The following is a 23,189-nucleotide window of genomic DNA, read 5'->3' as shown; positions in this document are numbered from 1 at the left end:
ACATTGGTGCTTTGCCGATGGCGCGCTCCCCACTCAGGAAACCACGTGACCTCGAGTTAAGTGGAATAATTAGACGGCGGACACTGGAACTCATGGTTGACTGGGTGGCGTTCGTGATTTTAAAACAACCCATCGTACCACAACGTTAATTGTGACTGGTGGCCCCAGGTGCGGCTCTACTGAGGACAACTGGGGATTAATCCCCCCGAGTGACAAGCTGGTGTCTTGGCACCCAGCACCGCAACAATATATATATATATATATATATATATATATATATATATATATATATATATATATATATATATATATATATATATGCATATATATATATATATATATATATATATATATATATATATGCATATATATATATATATATATATATATATATATATATATATATATATATATATATATATATATATATGCATGAAAATATATGAGCTGTTTGTCACGGGCAGGACATCAAGACAGTACAAGAGTTCTTGCCACGTTTCGTTCAGCATGTTTGCGTTCATCAGTGCACATGCAGCTGTGAACAGTGAATGAAGATCCTGCAGGTTTGCCACCTTGGTGTTGCAGACAACAACTTTGACAAACCCCCACAGGAAAAAAATTGAAGGGGGTTTTGTCTGGTGATCGTGGGGGCCAGGTGGTTGGTCTGTCTTGGCCAATCCAGGGACATGGAAAATTTTCATTCAGGACAACTTCAACGACGAAGGCCCAATGAGGGGAAGTGCCATCCTGTTGAAAAATGATATCGGGTTGCAGGTCATCAACGTGTGGGAAAGCGAATCTTTCGCACATGTTCATGTAAATTGATGAGGTCACTGTATGCTCCACAAAGAAAATCGCAAACATGCTGAGCCAAACATGACAAGAACTCATGTATATCGCCTTGATGTCCTGCACACGACAAAAGGCGCTCACATTGAAGTGCATTGATGGTGTGCACAAAACTTTATGGGTTTCTGTATCACACAAACCAAAGGGTATCGTTGTGTCATTTGTGGTGCTAAATATATCAACAACCAAAGTAGTCTGGGTCTTTTTGGAACCCCCTGTACTGGAGTTACATTACTGCAATGGAGTAGTCAGAAGGAACCAAAACAAGGAAAAAGCAAAGATTAAGCCATCAGGAGGAACCTGGATAGGATTCAGGTTTCAGCTGCATCTCCACGACTCTCAAACCCATCCATGTGCAGCCAAATGAGCGTTTAAAAAAAAAAAAAAATCAAAAAAAAAATCAAAAAGAACCCAGATTCAGAAAATTAAATAATTCTGCCTGCCAGACCATGCGTTCAAACAGGTTGAAATTTAAAACATATATTCCCCATCACTTCTACATCACAATTTTGCCGTTTCAGGTCGATTGATGAAACAGTTCAAGAGAAAGAATTTTTTTTTAAGATTTTCTTTCAATCCAATTTGACTGCCAGACCATGTGACCTATTAATTATTCGTGAGCACCCTGGTATCCCCATGGCTTGGTGAACATGTGGATGAAGTTTCCCCTCGATCTGTCAAGCCGTTCTGAAGAAGATTTTTTTTTAAGTTTCTTTTTTTTTTCTTCAAAAACTCATAGCTGCCAAAACATGTGGCCTATGACATAGATAGAGAACTTTCTGTTCCCCATGGATATGCAATCACACTAGTAAAGTTTCACCTCCATCTGCTCAACCGTTTCAGAGAAGATTTTTGAAAGTTTGTATATTTTAAAAATATGGCTGTCGAACCACGTGACTGATGATGTCATAATTATCATGAAAACATTACACACGAGTCGTCGCTCCTACGGTGAAAATGTGTCAATCGGATAAGCGGTTTCAGAGAAAACAGAAAATTAGCATGGACGGACGGATAACCCGAAAACAATGTCTCTGGCGACTTCGTCAGCAAAGGCATAAAAAAAATCACTCATTCCCCATGTGGAATACTTGCCATATGCCAAATTTCAATTTTTTCCACGGCACAGTTTCAGATATACAGAGGTCCAAAGTTTTTCCCTTTTATCCATCATGGCTGCCACACCACATGGCCGATGATGTCATAATTATCATTAAAACATTCTACATGCGTTGTCACTCCGATAGTGAAAATTTTGCGTCAATCCAACAAGCAAGAGTAAAACCACATTCACATTCTGTGCGGACAAACAAACACAGACAAAACCTAAATGCAATACCCTCTCCTCTGGCAAGGGGAACGAGAAAGCATTTGAAAATGCAAAGCCCATCTGTTTTTAATTTGGACTTCTTCTTCTTTCCTTATGCTAAACGGTACCTTTGACCTTTTGACCAAATTCTTAGTTTGTCTTTTCCGTATTCTCATAATAAAGCTTTGTCGAAAATTTGATGACAAAAGCTCAAATGGTCAAAAAGTTACGGCCTGGACAGACAAAGAAGTGATTGCAAAAACCCGTCTCCCGCTGTACGGGGGACGGGCTAACTGGAATGGTATTGGGTAGAGCGCATACCTCCGCAAGGCTGAACGTTTTAAGTTTTGCATCCCACTGATAAGCCAGATCTGCATCCAGACCTTCACGAAAATCTCATCAGCTTGTTCTTCTCCCCGGCCCAACTCATCCACCAAGTTTCGTCGGAATCCGTCCATAACGTGTTGAGATATCGTGAATAGATATCGTTTTTAGCCCCAAATCTCAATGGTGAAGAATCACTTTTAGGAATGAAACAATTCCAGATCCAGATCCGGATCTTCACCAAAATCGAATCAATTTGTCCTTGTCAAACAGCCAGCCTGTTCAAGTTTCGTCTGAAACTTTTTGAGATATCGTGAGTATATCTATATATATATATAAATATATATAGTTTTTGACCCTATCACTCAATGGTGATGAATCACTTAAAAACTTCCAGTATCCAGATCTCAATCCTCACCAAAGACAAATCAATTAGTCCTGGTCACACACCCAGCCTGTCCATGAAATTTCACCAGAATCCCTCTATAACTTTTTGAGATATCCTACTCATGGAGACAGACAGACATACAAACAGAGAGACAGACAGGGACAAAAACATAACCTCCCATCTACTTTCAGCAGTGGAGGCAATAAAAATAAATATAATAAACAGGTGATTTGTACATTTTTAAAGTAAAAAGGGAAAAGTCCGCTTTGGATAATCCTCATAGAAAATTGAGAACTCGAGGGATACAAATAAACTAGCGAATCAGATGACAAATCCAAAACCCCCTTGACGAGCTCTGTCCCTCCCTGCACACCTCAAAACCCCAGCTTCAATGCTTTTTCGATTGCACGACACACCCTGCACAGTGTTCTCGAGGAAAATCCTTCAACAGCCTTGGAATTAGTCAAAATATACGGTCACTTGAATGTGCCACACCTTACGCTTTATGTTCTCCAAGAGTTCTTCACACCCACGAACAAAGTACATATGCTGAAATTCCGTGACGTCCTTTTCGGCCTTGAATAGTCCACCTTGCTCGATCCCGACCACCTTCCGGAAACCATCTGCAGGATCAGTCGGCAAATCACAATCACAGCTCCAACACCACACCAATGATGTCACAACTAAAACCAACTGTCGGTGTGCTGTGCTGGGAAGACAACCTCACTGAATCCATCCCTATTTATCTCACTCTAACATGAGCCCTTCTTTTTGTCTATGTATATGTATCGTCCACCTTGCTATATATATATATATATATATATATATATATATATATATATATATATATATATATATATATATATATATATATATATATATATATATATATATATATATATATATATATATATCATAAATACATCATAGCTATGCAGATCATGACAAATTTGGATAATGTACAAATGTATTGGAGATGACAGACTGCAGTCTTCAAGCAGGTGCGCCGGGCACTTACACATATTTAGCTGTCTCACGAAGCTGGCCATGTTGTTGTGCTTGAAGTATTTCGGCAGAATCTCCTTGGCAAAACGGGACTGATCAAACACGTGGAAGCTCTGTCCATTCTGCAAATAAGTATGGAGGGAAGAAGGGAGTGTGACTCAAAACATTCCATACGTTGTGTATGAAGCCGTGTAGTACTCACAAGATCATCGTTCACTGCACCCACACTTAGGTAATCGCCAGGGCATCTATTATGTCATTCAGCAACAGCCTCAGAAATAGCAGACACATGCTTCACGATTGGTAGGACTGTGGCAGGCCAGTTCAAATTAAGAACATGCTCACACAAGTTGTGTCTTCATTTGCTGGGCACACATCTAGACTCAACGGGTGCTTTTTTTCTCTAAAATACTGTAGATACCTTTTACATTTCAAGAACTTGGCTTTGAATTATTAATCTGGACAGTGGTACGGGAGGAAGAGGAAGAGGAAGATGAAGAGGAAGAGGAAGAAGAAAAGGGTTGTACATGTTTTATTCCAGATGCAGCACGAGGGTCATTGTGTAAGCCTGGTGTTGGATTAATGGTTAGGGTGGTGGGTTTGGGATCCTTGGATCCTGAGTTCAAATCCCACTCGGCTGTTGAATTAATACCAGGTGGGGTTGACTGCCTGTCATCCTTCTGAGGTTGGCAAAATGAGTGCCAGCTTGCTGTTATCCTGTGTCGGAGTGGCGACCCGTCCAGGATTGTGCCCAATAGCCAAGGAGACTGCTTTGGCAGCACCAACGCTCTGCACAGAGTATGGTCCCAATGGATGGATGGTCATTGTGTGTCAAATCAACAAAAGAAATGTACACTATGTTCTCAACCTCCTCCGATTTGATGAAATCTGGCACACTCATTGGCGTGCTACTGGAAAATTTTGGTTCTGCAGGTGGAACGAGCTACTGAGATATTGCCCCCTGAAATAATAACAGTCATCTGATGTCACATTTTGATCTAACTTTGGCCCGAATGTGGGAATTTCTGAATGACATACGAATGCAAAATGAGGCCTTTTTACGTGTGTGTGTGTGTGTGTGTGTGTGTGTGTGTGTGTGTGTGTGTGTGTGTGTGTGTGTGTGTGTGTGTGTGTGTGTGTGTGTGTTTTCAGTGGCTCGATTCTGCTCGCCAGGCACTTTTAGCCTGCTGTTGCCAACCGGAAAGCTGCAATTCAAGTAGTCTACAAACATAATTTTCAACATTTAAACAAGAGTAATAATTTCAACATGGATAACAATAATTGTTTTGTTCCTCAATGCAAGTCAGACTCACGGAAATAAAGGAATACGAGAAATATCCCTGGAAGAGAGGAGTCGGCTTTGAAGCATTTACTGTCACCATTAGTACATTCTTGCGGTGGCCATGGTGACGACAACACACACACACACACACACACACACACACACACACACACACACACACACACACACACACACACACACACACACACACACACACACACACACCTCCTTTCACCAATAGATGTAAAAATAAGAGTATAATTTTTCTTATGGCCATGCAACCAAACAAACAGAAAAATATATTTACAACAACACTCCCATCCCATACAACTCCCACTTCCAACACACCCCACCTCCACCCTCCCCCCTTTAACTCACACTGTGCATTGGCAAGCCCCAGATATTGTTGTGGGCCGGGGTCGGTGGCGAGGAACGGCCACCAGGTGGAGCAGTAGAGCCATCTCCCATCGAACACCCGGAATTGCAGGTTGTAACCTTCGGACAACTCCAAAGGTCACGGGTCCCTTAGCGTACCGTGGTCGCTAATATTTTGATGGCGTGGGGTAGGGTTAATTGCCTAATTTCAATATACCTAAGTACCCACATCATCTAACTACCGGGGAAAACCACACCCTCGACGGACCTCGAGTGGAACGGGCCATTTACCGAGCCCGAACCAGGTGTAAACCGAGCGGGGCTTACCAAGATCTGTCGGTCCAAATGAACAATTTACGGCACACAGCCTCCCTAATTCCCAATACGCACCGTGCGAAACCAATGAAAGAAAGTGACAGACAACGAGCTGGTACATTGAACAATTGGGGGGTTTATTTATAATGGGGCATGGGAGCACAAAAAGAGCAGAGTTAAACCAACTATCAGAAATGCAAGTAATGTACAAGGCACTTAAACAATTGCAACTTAAAGACTGGGCCCACAGACACGCACGCACACACCCAAAAGAAATGGTGGCCGCAGCCTTTATTTGGCCCTTCAGCTCGGGAGGGAAGGCGAGCTGAGGGCAAGAGCCTGCGCTTGCACCTGTCCGCCTCATGCGGTCTGGTGGAGCTTGTCCGATGGCGGGACTCGAACCCACCGCCTCAACGCAGCACCAAGCACCAGGGACAAGGGATACAGCGACGGACGCCAGCCAGCACGAAGGCAAATGAGGCGAGAGACGACGAGGCGATCAAGGCCCAAAAAGCTTCCACGGATCACACGACACCAGGCGAGGCAGACCCAGACCCAGACAGAACGCGCCAATTGTTATTCGTTCCTCGTGAGGTGGGAGGGATTTCTTTCCTCGCCACTCGCCTCCTGATTGGACGTTGTGTCGCGCGATTCACTGGCCGTTCCTCATTGGACAGGTCCTCGGTAGGCAGGGCAACTCCCACCCTTCTGGGTGGAGTCCCGTTCTGAGGCCATGAGCCTCCTGATTGGACGAAGGGTGTGCCCTTGTCGTCGTGGGCGGAGTCGGCTCTGAGGCGATTGTAGCTCCGCCTACCTCCTCACCTCAGGCCACGTGCGTAATGGCGACAGTGGAGCGAGGCGACGGTGCGGCTGTTGTTGTAGTTGATGTATAAATTCTAACTACAAAATAACTCGCAGCACACACACGAAATTCCCATTAGACAGAAGGAGAGATTCTAACTATAAACACATACTTATCAAAATAACTAAGCTTAGGGACTGCTGTCTATTTGTGTGCAAATGGCTTCCAGATTCGTAACAATATAACCTTCCCATGGGTGTTGAGAAGCACAAAGGTTTGGGCAGAATGAGCCCGTCTACGACCTTCAGCCTTTCACAGTCCCACATCGTTGGGAGTTTTTGCAGTACGGATATAGCAAGACAACTTTTTGGATGAGTTGATCAGGAAGTTCTCCAACTGTTCAATGCTTGTTCGACTTCCATTATTAATCGTTCTTTTTTCCAACTTCAGTGCCAATTCACCCCACCTCCTCAAATCTACCTCCTCCCAACTCCTCACCTGTTATACACTCTCCTTACTCCTCACTCCTCCCATCTTAACCCTTACCCTACCTCCTCTCTTTGCACCTCTTCACTGTCCTCTGCTTTACTATCAGCTCCTCCTCTGGTGTCCAAAACTGTGTGGTGCTCTAACATCTGTGGGTCCATTCTAACCAAACAGATATCTCACTCTGAATCAGTACACTCCTCAACATCTCAAAAATGCTCTTTTTTCCTCTCATCACACCTCCCCCTCTTCCCAGCCCCTGAAATGTTGTGCCTCCCCATGCCCGCTCCCTTCTTCACCTCACCACAACCAAATCTCACCCTTCCCCTCTCCTCAACTCTCACCCTCCTGCCCCATGGCCGTGCCTGCTCTCATCTCCCTCCCTCTCAAAGCAACCTTCACTCTCTCCCCCCTCCAACCTTCACTCTCACCTTTCTCCCTCACTCCCCCTTCTCAAAGCCCCCCTCACATCCACAAAGCTGCCTCCTTCCCTGACATTCTCTCTTCCTACTCATTCCTCCATTCTTCGACTTCCCTCTGCCCCCTTTATGGTTACTCTCCACTGTGCCTCATCCCATCACCACCGAGTCTTTTGTCCCACTCCTCCTCAGCCAGCCCTCTCCCCTAGCTATTCTGCAAACCCCACACACTGTCAACAACTCTCCCTACCTCCCCCTCTCCTCCCTCGTCCCAACCTCCCCCTCCCTCCCCCTGCACCCAAAGCCTCCTCCCCCCCCAACCCCTCTTCCTTAGCAGTGTGGATTTCAAACATCTGGGGCCTTCGCTCTAACCCAAACGTGACATCTTTCCATACAGGTTGCCATTGACAAACCAGACAATCTGCTTCACAGAAACTTTCCTGCTTCAAGACATCTCCGATTCCTTAGTATCTCTCCCCAGTTACTCCCTCCTCCGGTATGACAAACTTGAGCCTCGTCCTGGCGGAGGAGTTGCTCTCTTCATCAAAAACTCCATTCCTCATGCTCCATGCATTGCCCTCACTCCAACACACCCCGAGGAATTCCTTTGGCTACGGCTTCCCCTCAACTCCCACCTTTTGTAAATATGTGTGCTGTACCGCACTCCAAGCAGTGATGACTCAATTTACATCTCGCTCTCCGAAAACATGGACCAACTTCCATCCTCTCATCCCATCTCTCTCTTCCTCATATGTGGTGACTTTAATTGCCATCATGCCAGTTCGCTGGGTGTGGGTACCTCTCTCACCTGCCATGGCACTTCAGCGACTCATTAGGACTGATAATCGGTCAACTTCCCGACCCGGATCTCAACCAACGGTATTCCATCTTTCCTGGATTTGGTTTTTATAAATTTCCCTGAAAATATCTGCTGTTCTTCCTCTGCTTCAATCAGTTAATCTGGCATTATGCTTGTCAAAGTAGACATCTCTCTGGCTGTTAGTAAAGAATCACCTCAGCGCCGTCGAGCCTGGTATTTCACTCGGGCAACTTGGCAGGGACTTCAAGTAGCCATCAACCTTCGAGACTGGTCTACCATTTCTACTTTCCGACATAAACTCATCCTGGGAATTCTTTCAAAGAAACTTGCTCTCTCTCATGCACAGACTTATCCCATCTCGTCTTCAGTTGTTGTTCCCTTCTACCTCCTCCCGACTCCTCACCTGTTATACACTCTCCTTACCCCTCCCATCTTAACCCTAACCCTACTTCCTCTCTTTGCACCTCTTCACTGTCCTCTGCTTTACTATCAGCTCCTCCTCTGGTGTCCAAAACTGTGTGGTGCTCTTAGATCTGTGGGTCCATTCTAACCAAACAGATATCTCACTCTCTGAATCAGTACACTCCTCAACATCTCAAAAACTGCTTTTCAAGCTTCATGGCACACTGAAGCTTGTGGCGTGGCAGTTGTCCTGCAACAACTTTCTTTCACCTCATGGAAGGCAAATCCAACTGAGGGTAATCTCAGTTCCTTCCACAAAGCTCAAGACAAGTGTGTGTCTACCCTGAGGAGAGCCAGGAAACAAAATCTTTCGAAACTCAAGTTTGAACTCTCAAACCTGTCCACCCTCCTCCAAATCCTGGTGGCATGTGGATAAGTTTGTTTCTGGTGTATGTTTCTCCTCCATCCCCTCCCTTACCTCAAATAGCTGCACTATTGACACTGCACACGAAAAGGCTGAATGCCTCAACTCTGTTTGCTTCAAAATCTTGTGTCCCAAACCCATCACTTTCTGCACCCACCTTACACCCAGTCATACCCAGCTGTCGTTGGACTCTGTGTCCCTTTCTCTCGACAAGGTGGAGTTTGTCAAAGCTCGACTCTTATCCTGCAACCAGTCAGGAAGGCATCAGCCCTCGTGTTCTAAAAACCTGCTCTGCTGCTCTTGCTCACCCTCTCTGTGTTCTATTCACCCTCTCATTTGCTCCAGGTCATCTGCCATCTTGGAAATCAGCAAACATTACTACCTGCATAAAAAGGTGCAAAAACAGATCCCTGCAACTGCAGACCAATCAGCCTTCTCCCAATCATCAGTCAGGTTATGGAATCCATCATCGCTTCAGACATAGAATCCTTCCTCTTCTCCAATGGCTTGAATTCCGACCATCAATTTGGATTCACCCTGGACCAGGTTACTCCACCCTGGACATGCTACTTCTGCTTTCCCAACAATGAATAGAGGTCCTCAACGCCAGACATGAGATCAGAGCCATCTCCCTAGACATATCATGAGCTTTCAATGTGGTCTGGCACCCTGCCCTGCTCACCAAACTCTCTTCCTATGGTATCCAAGGCAATCTCCACTCATGTGCACGCAGACTTCCTTTCATGTCGCAGCCAATGTGTGGCCCTTCATGGAATTCCCTCATCCCCTCTTCCTGTCCAGGCTGGAGTTCCTCAAGGCAGTGATCTGGGCCCTGTGCTTTTTCTGGTTTTCATCGATGATCTCTCAAACTCTCTAGAAAATCCTCTTTATCTCTTTGCTGATGACTCCACCCTCTTCGGGATGATGACTCCTCAAGCCTGTTTGATAACCCCCCCTCTTTGATGATAGGAGGAAAACCACGGGGTAACCTTCGGGTGGGTGCCTGGAATATCCTATCCCTAAGAGAGGATGATCACCTGTCTCTGTTATAATATGAGCTCAAGCGTTTGGACATCGGTATTGCAGCTCTCTCTGAGGTTCAAAGACTGGATTGCGGCGAGATCATAGTGGGTGGTTACACCTACTATTGGTCTGGTCGCTCTGATGGTTACCATGCCCAAGGAGTTGCTGTGGCTGTGTCCAATAAGCTGACACCAATGATAATTGAGGTAACACCGGTCAACGAGCATATACGAGACGAAGGATTCGTCACGCCTTGGGTGTCGTTTCCTTGGTTTCGGTGTATGCTCCGATTGAGGTGAGTGATTTCACCGTGAAGGACACATTCTATGCCACGCTCGAGTCTGTGGTTGATCAGTGCCCCAGACCAGATACTCTTCTCATCTTGGGAGATTTCAGTGCATCAATTGGAACTGATAGGGAGGGTTGTGAGACATATGTTGGTCCCCATAGGTCTGGACCTGTGAACCTGAACAGCACCAAGCTCCTTGACTTTGCAAGACGTCATGGACTTAGGGTGGCTGGTTCATGGTTTCAGCGCCCACAGGCTCATCGCTGGACCTGGTATTCCAACGCTGGTAGTATGGCAAAGGAGAATGACCATGTGCTCGTTGATGGTCGCTGGAGGATAATCCAGAACTGCAGGGTTTACCGGAGTGCGCAGTTCTTCAATACCGCCCACAGGCTTGTGGTAGCATCTCTGAAGTTGCAGCTTAAATCTGGGAGAATGGTACCATCCTAGACTCGGCTGGATGCCTAAGCTCAAGGATGAGAGGGTAGCTGAGAAGCTTGCAAACAGGCTGAGTGGAGATTTCGGGGGTCTGGGTGCTTTGGGGAATCCTGAAGAGTTGTGGAGTGCCTACAAGACCACCGTCCTTGATGTTGCCGGTGGATGTCTTGGAACTCATCACAGGACGAAGAAGAATTTTGTCTCTCAAGGGACACTGGATACCATTGACCAGAGTCGCAGGGCATGGACGAATGGCAGAGCTGAGCTGTTCAGGGAGCTGAGGCATAAAACTGGACGTGTGCTAAGGGTGGACAAGGAAGCCTATGTGCGAGTAATCTGTGAGGGGGTAGAGCATCACCTGTGGTCAAATGATTCTCGTCCTGCTTACAGGGTAATTCGTGCATTGCATTCCTCCAAGCCCGTCCTACGGTGTACTGCAGTGAGAGCGGAGGGTGGTGGGCTCTTGACAGAGGAGACCGAAGTGGATTAACGTCTTTAACGGGGGAAGAAGAGATGGTGGATTAATTAAGGGTGGATTAACGGGGGAAGAAGAGATCGTGGTTTTGGATGGGGAAGATAGATGGTGGTGAACAGCTGCTTTGAAGATCGAGAGAAGAGTGGGATTGAAGAGAGTGTGGGAGTTTGTTCCAAAGGCAGGAAAAAGAGGAATGAAAGTGAAGGTGAGCAGTGATTCTTGATTTTGGTAGCTTTACCAGAAGGGGGTTGCTGGCAGACCTTGAGTGCCCTGCAGAAATATGGGGAGGGGGTGTGGGGGGGGGGACAGACAGAGCAGGGGCGGGACGAGGCTGGAGAGGAGACGAAAGAATACAGAAAGACCACCGACCTGCCTGCGTTGAGAAAGTGAGAGACCCAAAGTCTCAGCCTCATCGCGGGAGATACCAATGATCGTAAATGTCTTGGTTTTCACAGCGTGAATCTGAGAAAGGTGAGAGATGGGAGCACCAGCCGAGAGGGGACAGCAGTACTCCATCAAGCTGCAGACGAAAGCTTTGTATGTGGTCAGGAGCTCAAGTGTGCCAAGGAAGGACTTTGGTAAAACTGGAAGGGGAGGAGTGTGCAAGGTTAGCTTGGTCCATGTACTCACATATATTCGAGCATTCTCTGCAACCAGGGACCCATTAGATTGAAGTCACCCTGTCTCTACGTATGCCATGGCAGGTGGTATAGTTCGCTGGAGGGGTGGGCTCAGGAAGTGGAATTCGTACATGTCCTCCCTGTCCCAACTTTGCTCTGCTGCCCCCCGACCAACATGCCAAACCCCAACTCTCTGTCCTCATCTCCTCCAGCTCATGAAAGCAAAAGGATATTCCCACATCGATCATTACATATTTATTAATTACCTCATCAAAACAGCGGAATATTTAACTGTTCACCCAACCATATCCACCCAACCATCATGCCATCACCGACTTTTAATTTTTTTTTAATTCAAGGTCTAAGGCTCGTAATGGAGTTGCGACTCACACACACACATGGACATCCTGATGAAACAAACACTTAAGCCACTGAGCTTGGGGGAAGTACCGTCACTTCCTGGGAGACTGTGGGTACCAGCAACGTCACAACACTGGTGCTGCTTTTCTCACCACACTCCTCTCCATGGATGCCAATCTATGGGGACTGTCCCTGCTTTATGCTTTTAAATGCTGAGCATAAAGCAAAGAAGCAGCACATTCCATTAAAAAAAAAAGTCTTTGGGAGGACTCGGCCGGGGTTTGAACCGCCAACCTCCCAGACTCGGAGCAGATGCTCTAACAGTCTAACCATTACACGAGCGAGTTTGATCAATGAAATCATGATCGAACCAGCAACAGCAAGGCTCCAACATGTTATGGCCAATCATGGTCGCCTGTCAAACTCACAATCCCGTGAGATATGTGGAAACACCATTAAATTGCAACTCCAAAGTGAACATGAGTAAGTATTATTGTGCCAAGAAACAACCCTAAACCAATTATCTTCTTCCTGATCCAAATATACACACACATCATTAAAAGTATATAATTATGGATGTTTTCCTTCAAAATCTTGCGAAATTCCGTCATCTCGGGATTATTCAGTAACAACAGCGTAAACTAGAAGGGGACTCGGGAGAGCACATACCTCTGCCATATAATGCCTAATCCACGAGAACATATCGGGCTCAATACATTTTTGAAATATCATGCTATATATTGTTTTTGGCCTTATCTCTCAATGGTGAAGAATCACTTTAAAAATTAAATAATTCTCGTATCCAGATCCGGATTCGGATCTTCACCAAAAATCGAATTAATTTGTCCTTATCACACACCAAACCTGCCCACCAAATTTCATCTGAATCCGTCGACAACTTTTTGAGATATCCTGGACACGAACAAACAAACGGGTGTAAATATTGTTGCGAATCTGGAAGCCATGAGCACACAACATTCAGGTCCTATAGCTCAGTTATTTCGATAAGTGAATGTGGATAGATAGCTCCCTTTCCCTCGTCTAATGGGTGAATAAATGTACTTGCGCTGAGTTACTTTGATAGTCAGGGTTTTCTTTTATTTTACACCCCTGATCAGTACGACAACACCAGCATCACCTTAACCTCGCTTTGGCCGACGCCATGCCTACGTGCGTGGCAGCACGTACGTAGGCGGAGCCCACGCAGAAACATGTTGCTCAACTTCCTGTTGGAGGGCGGTCCTTGGGAAGAAGGTGGAGTTCAAGGAGGGGCCTCGGGGCGGCCCTCGACCAATCAGCATGCTACGGGTGGGGTGACCACCGCTCAGCCAACCAGATCCCGCGACAGGAGGAAAGGGGTCCGCGTGACGTCACCACGCCCCGGGCCAATCAACGGAATTGCCGCGTGTTTTGGCCAACCACTGGGCGACGAGCAGTTCTGCGCTCCAAAACCGTCCAGTAAGGGAGAGCGGGAGGGGCGGAGGCGTCCCACCTCCCCCCCCCGCCCTGGAGACAGGGTGAATAAGGGTGTGGCATGTTCGGACGGAGCTCCTCGTCCTCTTCCTCCTCCTCATGATCAAGAGCTTGAGAGACACGATCTCCCACGAGAGCCGCGGGGGTTGTGCGCCACGCCCAGCCACTGGATTCGGCTCGCCTCTCGCTGGTGCCCGGTTCGACTCAGTGCGAAGACCACACGAGGTGGACAGGTCCGAGGCAGAATCTGTCTTCAGCTCACCTTCCCTCCGAGCTGGAGGCCTCAATAAAGACAACTTTGGGTCCGTTTCGTGTGTGTGTGTGTGTGTGTGTGTGTGTGTGTGTGTGTGTGTGTGTGTGTGTGTGTGTGTGGCGCCAGTTTCGTAAGTCGTTATTGTATAAGTGCCTTGCTGTACATACGTGCCTCTTATTATTCGGATAACACTGCTTCTTACGTGCCCCCCTGCCCCAATATAAATAAACCCATGTGTTAAATGTATCGGTTTGTTTTTGTCTTTTTTGTATTGGTTTAACATGGTGCGTGTTGGAGAATTAGCCAGGCTGTTGCTGCTGTAAAGGGACATTTGGACCGACGAAAGCTCGGTGACCGTCCGCTCGGGTCGCAAACGGTTCGAGTACGCTAGCGTCTCGTTCCGTACGAGCATCGTCAAGGGTGAATTTCCCCGGTCGTTGGACGACGTGGGTATTTAGGTAATTTTAAATTGGCAATCGACCCCACCCCACGTGGTTGACAGAGTGGCGAACTCCGGTCTGATAAGGGACCCGTCGGCTCCGGAGTTATCCGGGGTGACGACCTATAAATTCCGGGTGATCAGTGGAGTCGACCCTGCAGCACCATCGAGCAGTCGTGCTCGTCGCTGATACCCGGCCCCGCAACAATATCATCTCTGTGCATAGCAGATGGCGGAGGTAACCAGAACGGCACTCTGTGGAGCACATACCTCAGTCAGGCTGAACAGTTTACGTTTTGTATCCCACTGATCGGCCGGATGTGGCCAGCCGTTTGAGTGTTTGAGCCAGCCGTTTTCCCGTAAAGTTGTATTTTCGTAACCATGTTTCAGTTTTAATGGAAATTTGTAATTTTGACCGATGGCCATAACCCCCAAAACTTCGGACCTGACCGATCTTCACAAATATGCATTTTTCACCTTAGGAATGGGTAGGATTATAAGTGACAAATAGAATAAGATTCAATATAAGCTTAGTTTGAAGTAAATCAGATGATTTTTGACGAAGTTATGAGCGAAAAACGATTTTGATCTTTGTGACCTTGACCTTTGATCCACTTGGACCCAAAAGTTAATGGGATCATCCAAGGTTCATTGCCCACCTGTGGATTAAATTTGATAGTGTTTGCGAAAGCCGTTTTGCCGTAAAGTTGCTAACAGAAAGACAGACAAACAAGCAGTCATGGACTGGTACTTACGAAATCGTCAACTTGACCTCTGACCTTGTCTAATAAAAGCTGTCTCTAGTAAAGGTAGCGACGCAAACCAGAAGTTTCTCCGATGATTCTGTACCAAACCATCAAAAAATTGCAACGTCGACTGAAGCAAAAATCTCCATTTCTCCATGCAATTATTTAATATTATTTTATCAAAGTCACAAAACCGTAATATTCGGCCATCCACCAAAAATCTTCACATAATCCGCCGGCTTAGCGAGTCAGGCATGCGACGATAACCTTTATTGGGATAAAAAATGACTTTTAAACACCATCTTTATCGAAAACACCGTCAGCGCGCACACGCAAAACCTTAACGTGACTCAATGACGCGCCTGCTCGAGCACACTGCATCATGGGACGACCCGTGACGCGTTGAGTGAAATATTTTTTATACAATCTTAAAACGTCTCCAAAACATCCGATTTTTACCAGAATTTCGACAACCGAGTTTTAAGCGTCCTTAGCGATCGCAAAAACCAAAGACAAAATTAAAATCGAAGTTAAAACGAACTCGTAACGTCGAGCGAAGCAAAAATATTCCATTTCTCCACATTAATTTACGGAATTATGTTTGACCTCACTGTGACCTTGACCTTTGACCAATTTTGAGCAAAATCTAATCAGTGCTAGCCATCACCCTCCTGAATCACGTGGTGTAATTTGACATTGGTAGCTTCTTCCGTTCTCGAGTTATCGTGCCTACAAACAAACAAACGAGCAGTCATAGACTGGTACTTACGAAATCGTCAACTTGACGGTTAAGAGCCACAAAAGGTGAATCCTACAGCAGATCAAGTTGACAAGTTAATTTATCTTATACTTTTAATTAATCTATAAACTTGTATGTGAAAATACTTGCCGTGGATTCAACACATTTCTCAACTGCAATTGCTAACTCACCCAGCTGATCTATATGGCAGCAGCAGCCAACCGATACATGATTGACATTTGGCATAGACTATGCAATTTTCAAACAGCACATATTGTGAACTACTCATAATGTATTGGAAATTAAATATATATTTTGTTGGAATGAACATTCAGTTTACTAAATGTTCTAATATCAATAAAATTTAAAGTTGTCAGTAAAATATTGTTCAACATGTACTGTCCCAAACATAGATATGATTAACATGCAAATTGACTTTAAAACGAGCGTGTAATGCCATGTGCTACAATCCCCCTCATTAGCATAATCTTCAGTTAAGCCTCAGATATGGCACCTGACATAAATCTCATAAAACATCCGATTTTTACCAGAATTTCGACAACCGAGTATTAAGCATACTTAACCCTTACCAAAAGTGAAGACAGGATTGAAATCGACTTTAAAAAAAATACCCCCGAGCGGGAGTGCCGGTCATCTCTGCTCGAGGTCGAAAGTAAGTAACTGTGCCAGACTGGAATAGGGGCAGTTCATAAAGTACGTACGCTCTACTTCCAGGTTTCAAAACCACCCACCCCCCTCTGTATGTAGGCTAGTGACCCCCACCCACCCCCTCTGTATGTAGGCTAGTGACCCCCACCCACCCCCTCTTTATGTAGGCTAGTGACCCCCACCCACCCCCTTATGTGTCTCATATCACATCACAATACTTGAAGATTACAACGAACTGTAGATTTATCTCAAATGCATCAGTAATTATTAACTATGGTAATACAGTAATATGGAACAATTATTGACGTCCACGGATTCAACATCACGTCTAAAATGTTCCTGTGAACGGGGATATTTTTCCCCCTCGCGATGACGACAGGCTCACCTTCATCTTCTGAAACGCTTTCATGTAGTCTGACACCACTTTCATAAAGTATGTATGCAGCCGTCGTACCACCCACACACCCTGAACGCAGGCCGTACGCGGGCTTTAAACCACCCACCCATCTCAGGCCGTACGCAGGCTTTAAACCACCCACCCGTCTCAGGCCGTACGCGGGCTTTAAACCACCCACCCGTCTCAGGCCGTACGCGGGCTTTAAACCACCCATCCACCCCCTCATACATCGCTAATCGCTTGCAAAGCCAGCAGTTCCTTATGAACCGATGTTTGTAAGTCATGACGATGCAGTCCCTAGTGGTGTAATTTACCTTTTTCTTTTAATATCACTGCACGTCATTTATGAAAATAAAAGTACAAATTGACATTCAAGACAATGTTAATGTCATAAATGAAAGCAAGTGTGCATATAAACTTGTGTTCCATTGTTTTAGTTAAATCTGACAAAAGCTTCAAATATAATATTTGTCTCGGAGAGTTCCGGTTCTTAATTTAATACTTTTTTTTGTATGTACTTTATGAACGGCCCAAATGGGGAATCAGTGCGAAGTTTGAAGGGCTATAAAATCGGAACGAGAGCAAATTTCAAAAAAATGGCTCGCATTGTTCTAGATAATAGTCCATAGTATCTGAATCACTAATAACATTTGATCTCTCTTGATAAATGAGGGAGGAGATACGATTTGAAATCGACGATTTTCGCAACTTTAACAGCCTCATGACGTTGACCTCGACCTTGGACGACCTTGAAAGTTATATCGTTGTGCATGTCTCATTGACCTCTATCCATTCCACTATTGGTTATTTGTCTCCACTCGGTTTGATTGTGGACGGACGGACGGACGTACGGACAGACTTCGAGACTTATTATTAGGTCATTTCTACTGAGATGATAGAGATGACCTAACGAGCGCGTAATGCCGTGTGTTACAATCCCCCTCATTAGCATAATCTTCAGTGCAAAATACCTCAGTCAGATACGACACCCGACATAAATCTCATAAAATATCCGATTTTTACCAGAATTTCGACAACCGAGTTTTAAGCGTCCTAAGCGATCACAAAAACCGAAGACAAAATTAAAATCGAAGTTAAAACGAACTCGTAACGTCGAGCGAAGCAAAAACTCTCCATTTCTCCATGCAATTATTCAATATTATTTTATCAAAGTCACAAAACTGTAATATTCGGCCATCCATCAACAATCTTTACGTAATCCAACGGCTCAGCGAGTAAGGCATGCGAAGATAACCTTTATTGGGATAAAAAGTGACTTTTTAACACCATCTTTATCGAAAACGCCGTCAGCGCGCACACAGAAAAACTTTACGTGACTCAACGACGCGTCTGCTCGAGTGCACTGCATCACGTGACGACCCTTGATGCGCGAGTGAAATATTTTTTATACAATCTTAAAACGTCTCCAAAACATCCGATTTTTACCACAATTTCGACAACCGAGTTTTAAGCGTCCTAAGCGATCGCAAAACCCGAAGACAAAATTAAAATCGAAGTTAAATCGAACTCGTAACGTCGAGCGAAGCAAAAATACTCCATTTCTCCACGTGAATTTACGGAATTATGTTTGACCTCACTATGACCTTGACCTTTGACCGATTTTGACCAAAATCTAATCAGCGCTAGCCATCACCCTCCTGAATCACGTGGTGTAATTTGACATTGGTAGCTTCTTCCGTTCTCGAGTTATCGTACCTACAAACAAACACACAAACACACAAACAGAGGACGGAAGTCATCAATATACTTACGAAATCTTTAGATTTTGTAAGTAACAAACACACAAACAAACAAACAGAAATGGAAGTGATAAATATACTTACGAAATCTTTAGATTTCTTTAGATCTTTAGATTTCTTTAGATCTTTAGAAATCTTTAGATTTCGTAAGTAAAAAACAGAGGACGGAAGTCATCAATATACTTACGAAATCTTAAGATTTCGTAAGTATATTTATCACTTCCGTTTCTGTTTGTTTGTTTGTCTTTTGTCTTAATCTCAATCTTAAGATTTCGTAAGTAACAAACCGGACGATTACAATATCCCGCTCCCTCCCTCCGGGGGGCGGGATAATAAATAAAATGCAGGGAGAGGATGAAAAGGGGAAAGCTCGAAATATTGCTGCTTTGGCACGAATGCTAATACATCACCAACGGCGTGCCAGTGAGAAAGATGCGGATGTGAGTAAAACCCCTGGTTGAGAGGAGGCCGGCTCAGGGAGCGTTCAACAAACTTGCTCACGGAACTTCCTGCAGAATATGAGTGTCTTATGATAACCTTCACAGGATGCATCCGATGCTATTTAAGGAGCCAGTGGAGCATGTCACTCCATGGACAGCAAGGGGGAAACACTATGTGAGTGTGCTGTCTCTGCTGCAGAGAACAAGTCACAATAACTTTGAGGGTTTTTTTTGGGGGGGGGGCAGTAATTTAAACTAACACACACACACACACACACACACACACACACACACACACACACACACACACACACACACACACACACACACACACACACACACACACACACACACACACACACACACACACACACGACACCCCCCTCCTTGAAGGAAATCAATACCATGTGCTTTGCAGTGGCACCACTCATTCAAGAAAGAGTAACAGGCAAACAATGCCATAAAAAGACAAAACCAGGCCCGAGAGACAGAGACCAAACACAACCATGGATATGGAGACTAATGACACAGAGAAAACGTGAATGCCACTCGGGAAAGTGCATACATTCGCCAGGCTGAACAGTTTACGTTTTGTGTCCCACAGATCGGCCGAATCTGTATCTGGACCTCAACAAAAATAGGATTGGCTTGTACTTGTCATGGACCCAACTAACCCACCAAGTTTTGTCATATCTCGTCTGCAACTTTTTGATACATCATGCTATCTCGTTTTTGGTCCCATCTCTCGATGGTCATTATCATCATTTGGTATGTGGCCTGTGGCTGCTTCATGCATCATTGCTCGGAGCATGCCTGTGCCGCTGATGGAGTGGTACTTGTTTCCAGTAAGCTGGTACTCATTTTGCTGACCTCAGAAGGATGACAGGCTGAGTCATCCCCACCAGGTGTTATTTAACAGCATGACTGGGGCTCAAACTCAAGACCCTGAGATATTAAGCCAGCCACCGTTAAACATGAAGCCAACACAAGGCTAACCTCTCAATGGTGAAGAATCACTTTTAAAAATATTGAAAATTCTTACAATCTCGCTCTTCACCAAAATTGAATCAAGTTGTCCTTGACCTACACCCAACCTGTCCAACAAGTTTCATCCAAATCAGTCAATAACTTTTTGAGATATCCTGCTCATAGACAGACAAGCAGACAAACGGGTAAAAATATAGCCTCCGTCCACTTTTGGTGGTGGAGGTCATAAATAGAACTCCCTGGTGATGTCTCTGTCCAACTGTTCTCCCCTCCCCCCACCCCAGGGAATAAAAACGGAGAGATTGAATCAATGTGTTATTAATATATCAATGTGTTTACCAAATGTTTGTCAAAGTCGGCATCTGTCTTGGTGTTATTGGAGAATCACCTCAGCACAGTCGAGTCTGGCATTTCACTCAGGCCAACTGGCAAGGACTTCAAGCAGCCATCAAACTTCTAGACTGGTCTCACATCTCTACGTCATCCAACATCAACTCATCCTGGGAATTTTTATAAAGAAACTTGCTCTCTCGCTCATGCACAGATTTATCTCATCTCGTCTTCAGTTGTCCGACACTTCCTCCTGCCCTTTGTACATTTAAACTTATGGTGAGGCAGTTGTCGTAAAACAACTTGCCTTCACCTCATGGAAGGCTAATCCTACTGAAGGCAATCTCAGTTCCTTCCACAAAGGTCGGAACAAGTGCTACCTTCAGGAGAGCCAGAAAACAACATCTTTCTAATCTCAAGTCTGAACTCTCAAACCTATCTCCCTTCTCCCAATCCTGGTGGTGTCTAATTAAGTTTGTTTCTGGTGTATGTTCCTCCTCCATCCCCTTCCTTACTTCAAATGGCCGCACAGCTGACACTGCACGTGAAAAGGCTGAATGCCTAAACTCGGCGTTTGCTTCGAAATATTGTGTCCCGAACCCATCGCTTTCTGTACCCACCTTACCCAGTCATAGCCAGCTGTTCTTAGACTCTGTGCCCTTTCTGCTGACAAGGTGGAGAGCTTGCTGTCAAACCTCGACTCAGATTCTGCAACAGGTCCAGATGGCATCAGCCCATGTGTCCTAAAAACCTGCTCTGCTGCTTTTGCTCACCCTCTCTCTGTTCTATTCACCCTCTCATTTGCTCAAAGTCATCTGACATGTGCTTGGAAATCAGCAAACATTACCACTCTGCATAAAAAAGGTGCAAAAACAGATCCTTGCAACTACAGACCAATCAGCCTTCTCCCAATCATCAGCATGGTTATGGAATCCATCATAGCTTCTGACATTAAATCCTTCCTCTCCTCAATGCCAAACATGAGATCAGAGCCATATCCCAAGACATATCGTGTGCTTTCAATATGTTTTGACACCCCGCCCTGCTCACCAACTCTCTTCCTATGGTATCCAAAGGCCATCTCCACTCATGGATCTCAGACTTCTTCTCCTGTTGCATTCAACGTGTGACCGTAAATGGAGTTCTCCAATTCCCTCTTCCTGTCCAGGCTGGAATTCCGCAAGGCAACGTTCTCGGCCCTGTTCATTTTCTGGTTTTCATCAATGATCTCTCAGACTCTGGAAAATCCTCTTTATCTCTTTGCCGATGACTCCACCCTCTGCCGTACTATCTGTCATTCCTCAGACCGGCAAGCATCATCTTCTTCGCTCTCTGCAGATCTGGGTAAAATCACAAACTGGTCCAACATGTGCAACATGTCCTTCAATCCAGACAAATCTCACACTCTCACCATGTCTCTCCGAAAGGACGGTCTAGAACCCCCCCCCCCACCTACTTTCTCAACTTCTTGGTCTCACTGTCTGCCATGATATTTCCTGGGAAAACCACATTTCCAAGTTGGCCTCCAAAGCCAGTCGCCGACTGGGCATCCTCTGTCGTGCAAAGTCCTTCCTGAGCCCACCTGAGCTCCTGACCACTGACAAAGCTTTCATCCACAGCCTGATGGAGTACTGCTCTCCCCTCTGGGCTGGTGCTCCTGCCTCTCACATTTCTCGGCTTCACGCTGTGGAAACCAAGGCATTTAGGATTATTGGCATCTCCCAGGATGAGGCCGAGTCTTTGGGTCTCTCACTGCAGTCAGGTTGGTGGTATGTCTGTCTTCTACCATGTCCTCTCAGGCCTCGCTCCCCCCTACCCCCACTCCGCTCTGTCTGCTATCAGGCCAACCCATATTTGCACAGGGTGATCAAGGTCCACTGGCAACCCCCTTCTGGTAAAACTACCAAAATCACAAATCACTGCTCACATTCACTCTTTAATTCCTCTTTTTCCCCACCTTTGGAACAAACTCCCACACACTCTTCCCTCCAGGTCTTCAAAACAGCTGTTCACCACCATCTCTTATCTTCCCCCATCCAAAACCATGATCTTTTCTACCCCCACTAATCCAACCCAAACACACCTCCTTCAAATTCCCTTTTTCCTTCCTGAAAGTCCCTGTAGTGTCCATCTTGTTTACCCCGTGTACGCCACCCCATCCCTCTCTCTTCCACAGCTATCTCCTAATGTCTCTGTTCCACACTGTTTTGTGCTTCTCTCCCACCCCTGTCTCCTGCTCCCCTTGTTATACGCTCTGCGTCTTAGCTCTCATACGAGCCTTGATATTGTACCAAAAAATTAAAAATAAAAATATAAATATATGGTGCAGGCATGTTGGGTCAAATGGCCTCTTCCACTGTCAAAGTCCCTTGTATCTCTCCATCAATTGCAGCCTGTGGCTGCTGGTTGCATCATTGGTTGGGACGTGGCTATGCCGCTGATGCAGTGTCCCCCTTAGCAGTACACTGACTGGTACTCATGTTTGCCGACCTCGGAAGGATGCTAGGCTGGGTCAACCTCCTGGTGTATTTTAATTCAGCAGCCAACGGGG

The 23,189-nt window shown here is 45.5% G+C and overlaps 1 protein-coding gene across 5 annotated transcripts in view; it reads right to left on the bottom strand.

The window, feature by feature from the left end:
• HSF1 (heat shock transcription factor 1) overlaps window positions 1-23,189 on the bottom strand; it is a 61,096-nt gene that overhangs the window by 36,500 nt on the left and 1,407 nt on the right. For 3 of the 5 annotated variants that reach the window (XM_085893164.1, XM_085893166.1, XM_085893165.1), the window contains exons 1-3: window positions 5,189-5,272; window positions 3,889-3,997; window positions 3,366-3,493 (exon numbers count right to left, since the gene is read on the bottom strand). In XM_085893164.1, coding sequence (XP_085749290.1) covers window positions 3,366-3,493; window positions 3,889-3,997; window positions 5,189-5,257 — 306 coding nt within the window. In that variant the 5' untranslated portion in view covers window positions 5,258-5,272. Of the gene's footprint in view, window positions 1-3,365; window positions 3,494-3,888; window positions 3,998-5,188; window positions 5,273-23,189 lie in introns of those variants that run through there. The other 2 variants (XM_085893167.1, XM_085893169.1) reach the window with 1 other exon arrangement.

The sequence above is a fragment of the Eptatretus burgeri genome, chromosome 8, assembly GCF_056783735.1.
Source record: "Eptatretus burgeri isolate ZD-2024b chromosome 8, Ebu_testis_v1, whole genome shotgun sequence".
Taxonomy (NCBI): domain Eukaryota; kingdom Metazoa; phylum Chordata; class Myxini; order Myxiniformes; family Myxinidae; genus Eptatretus; species Eptatretus burgeri.
The sequence above is the reverse complement of the archived record's forward strand: the minus strand, read 5'-3'. Positions and strand labels throughout refer to the sequence as shown.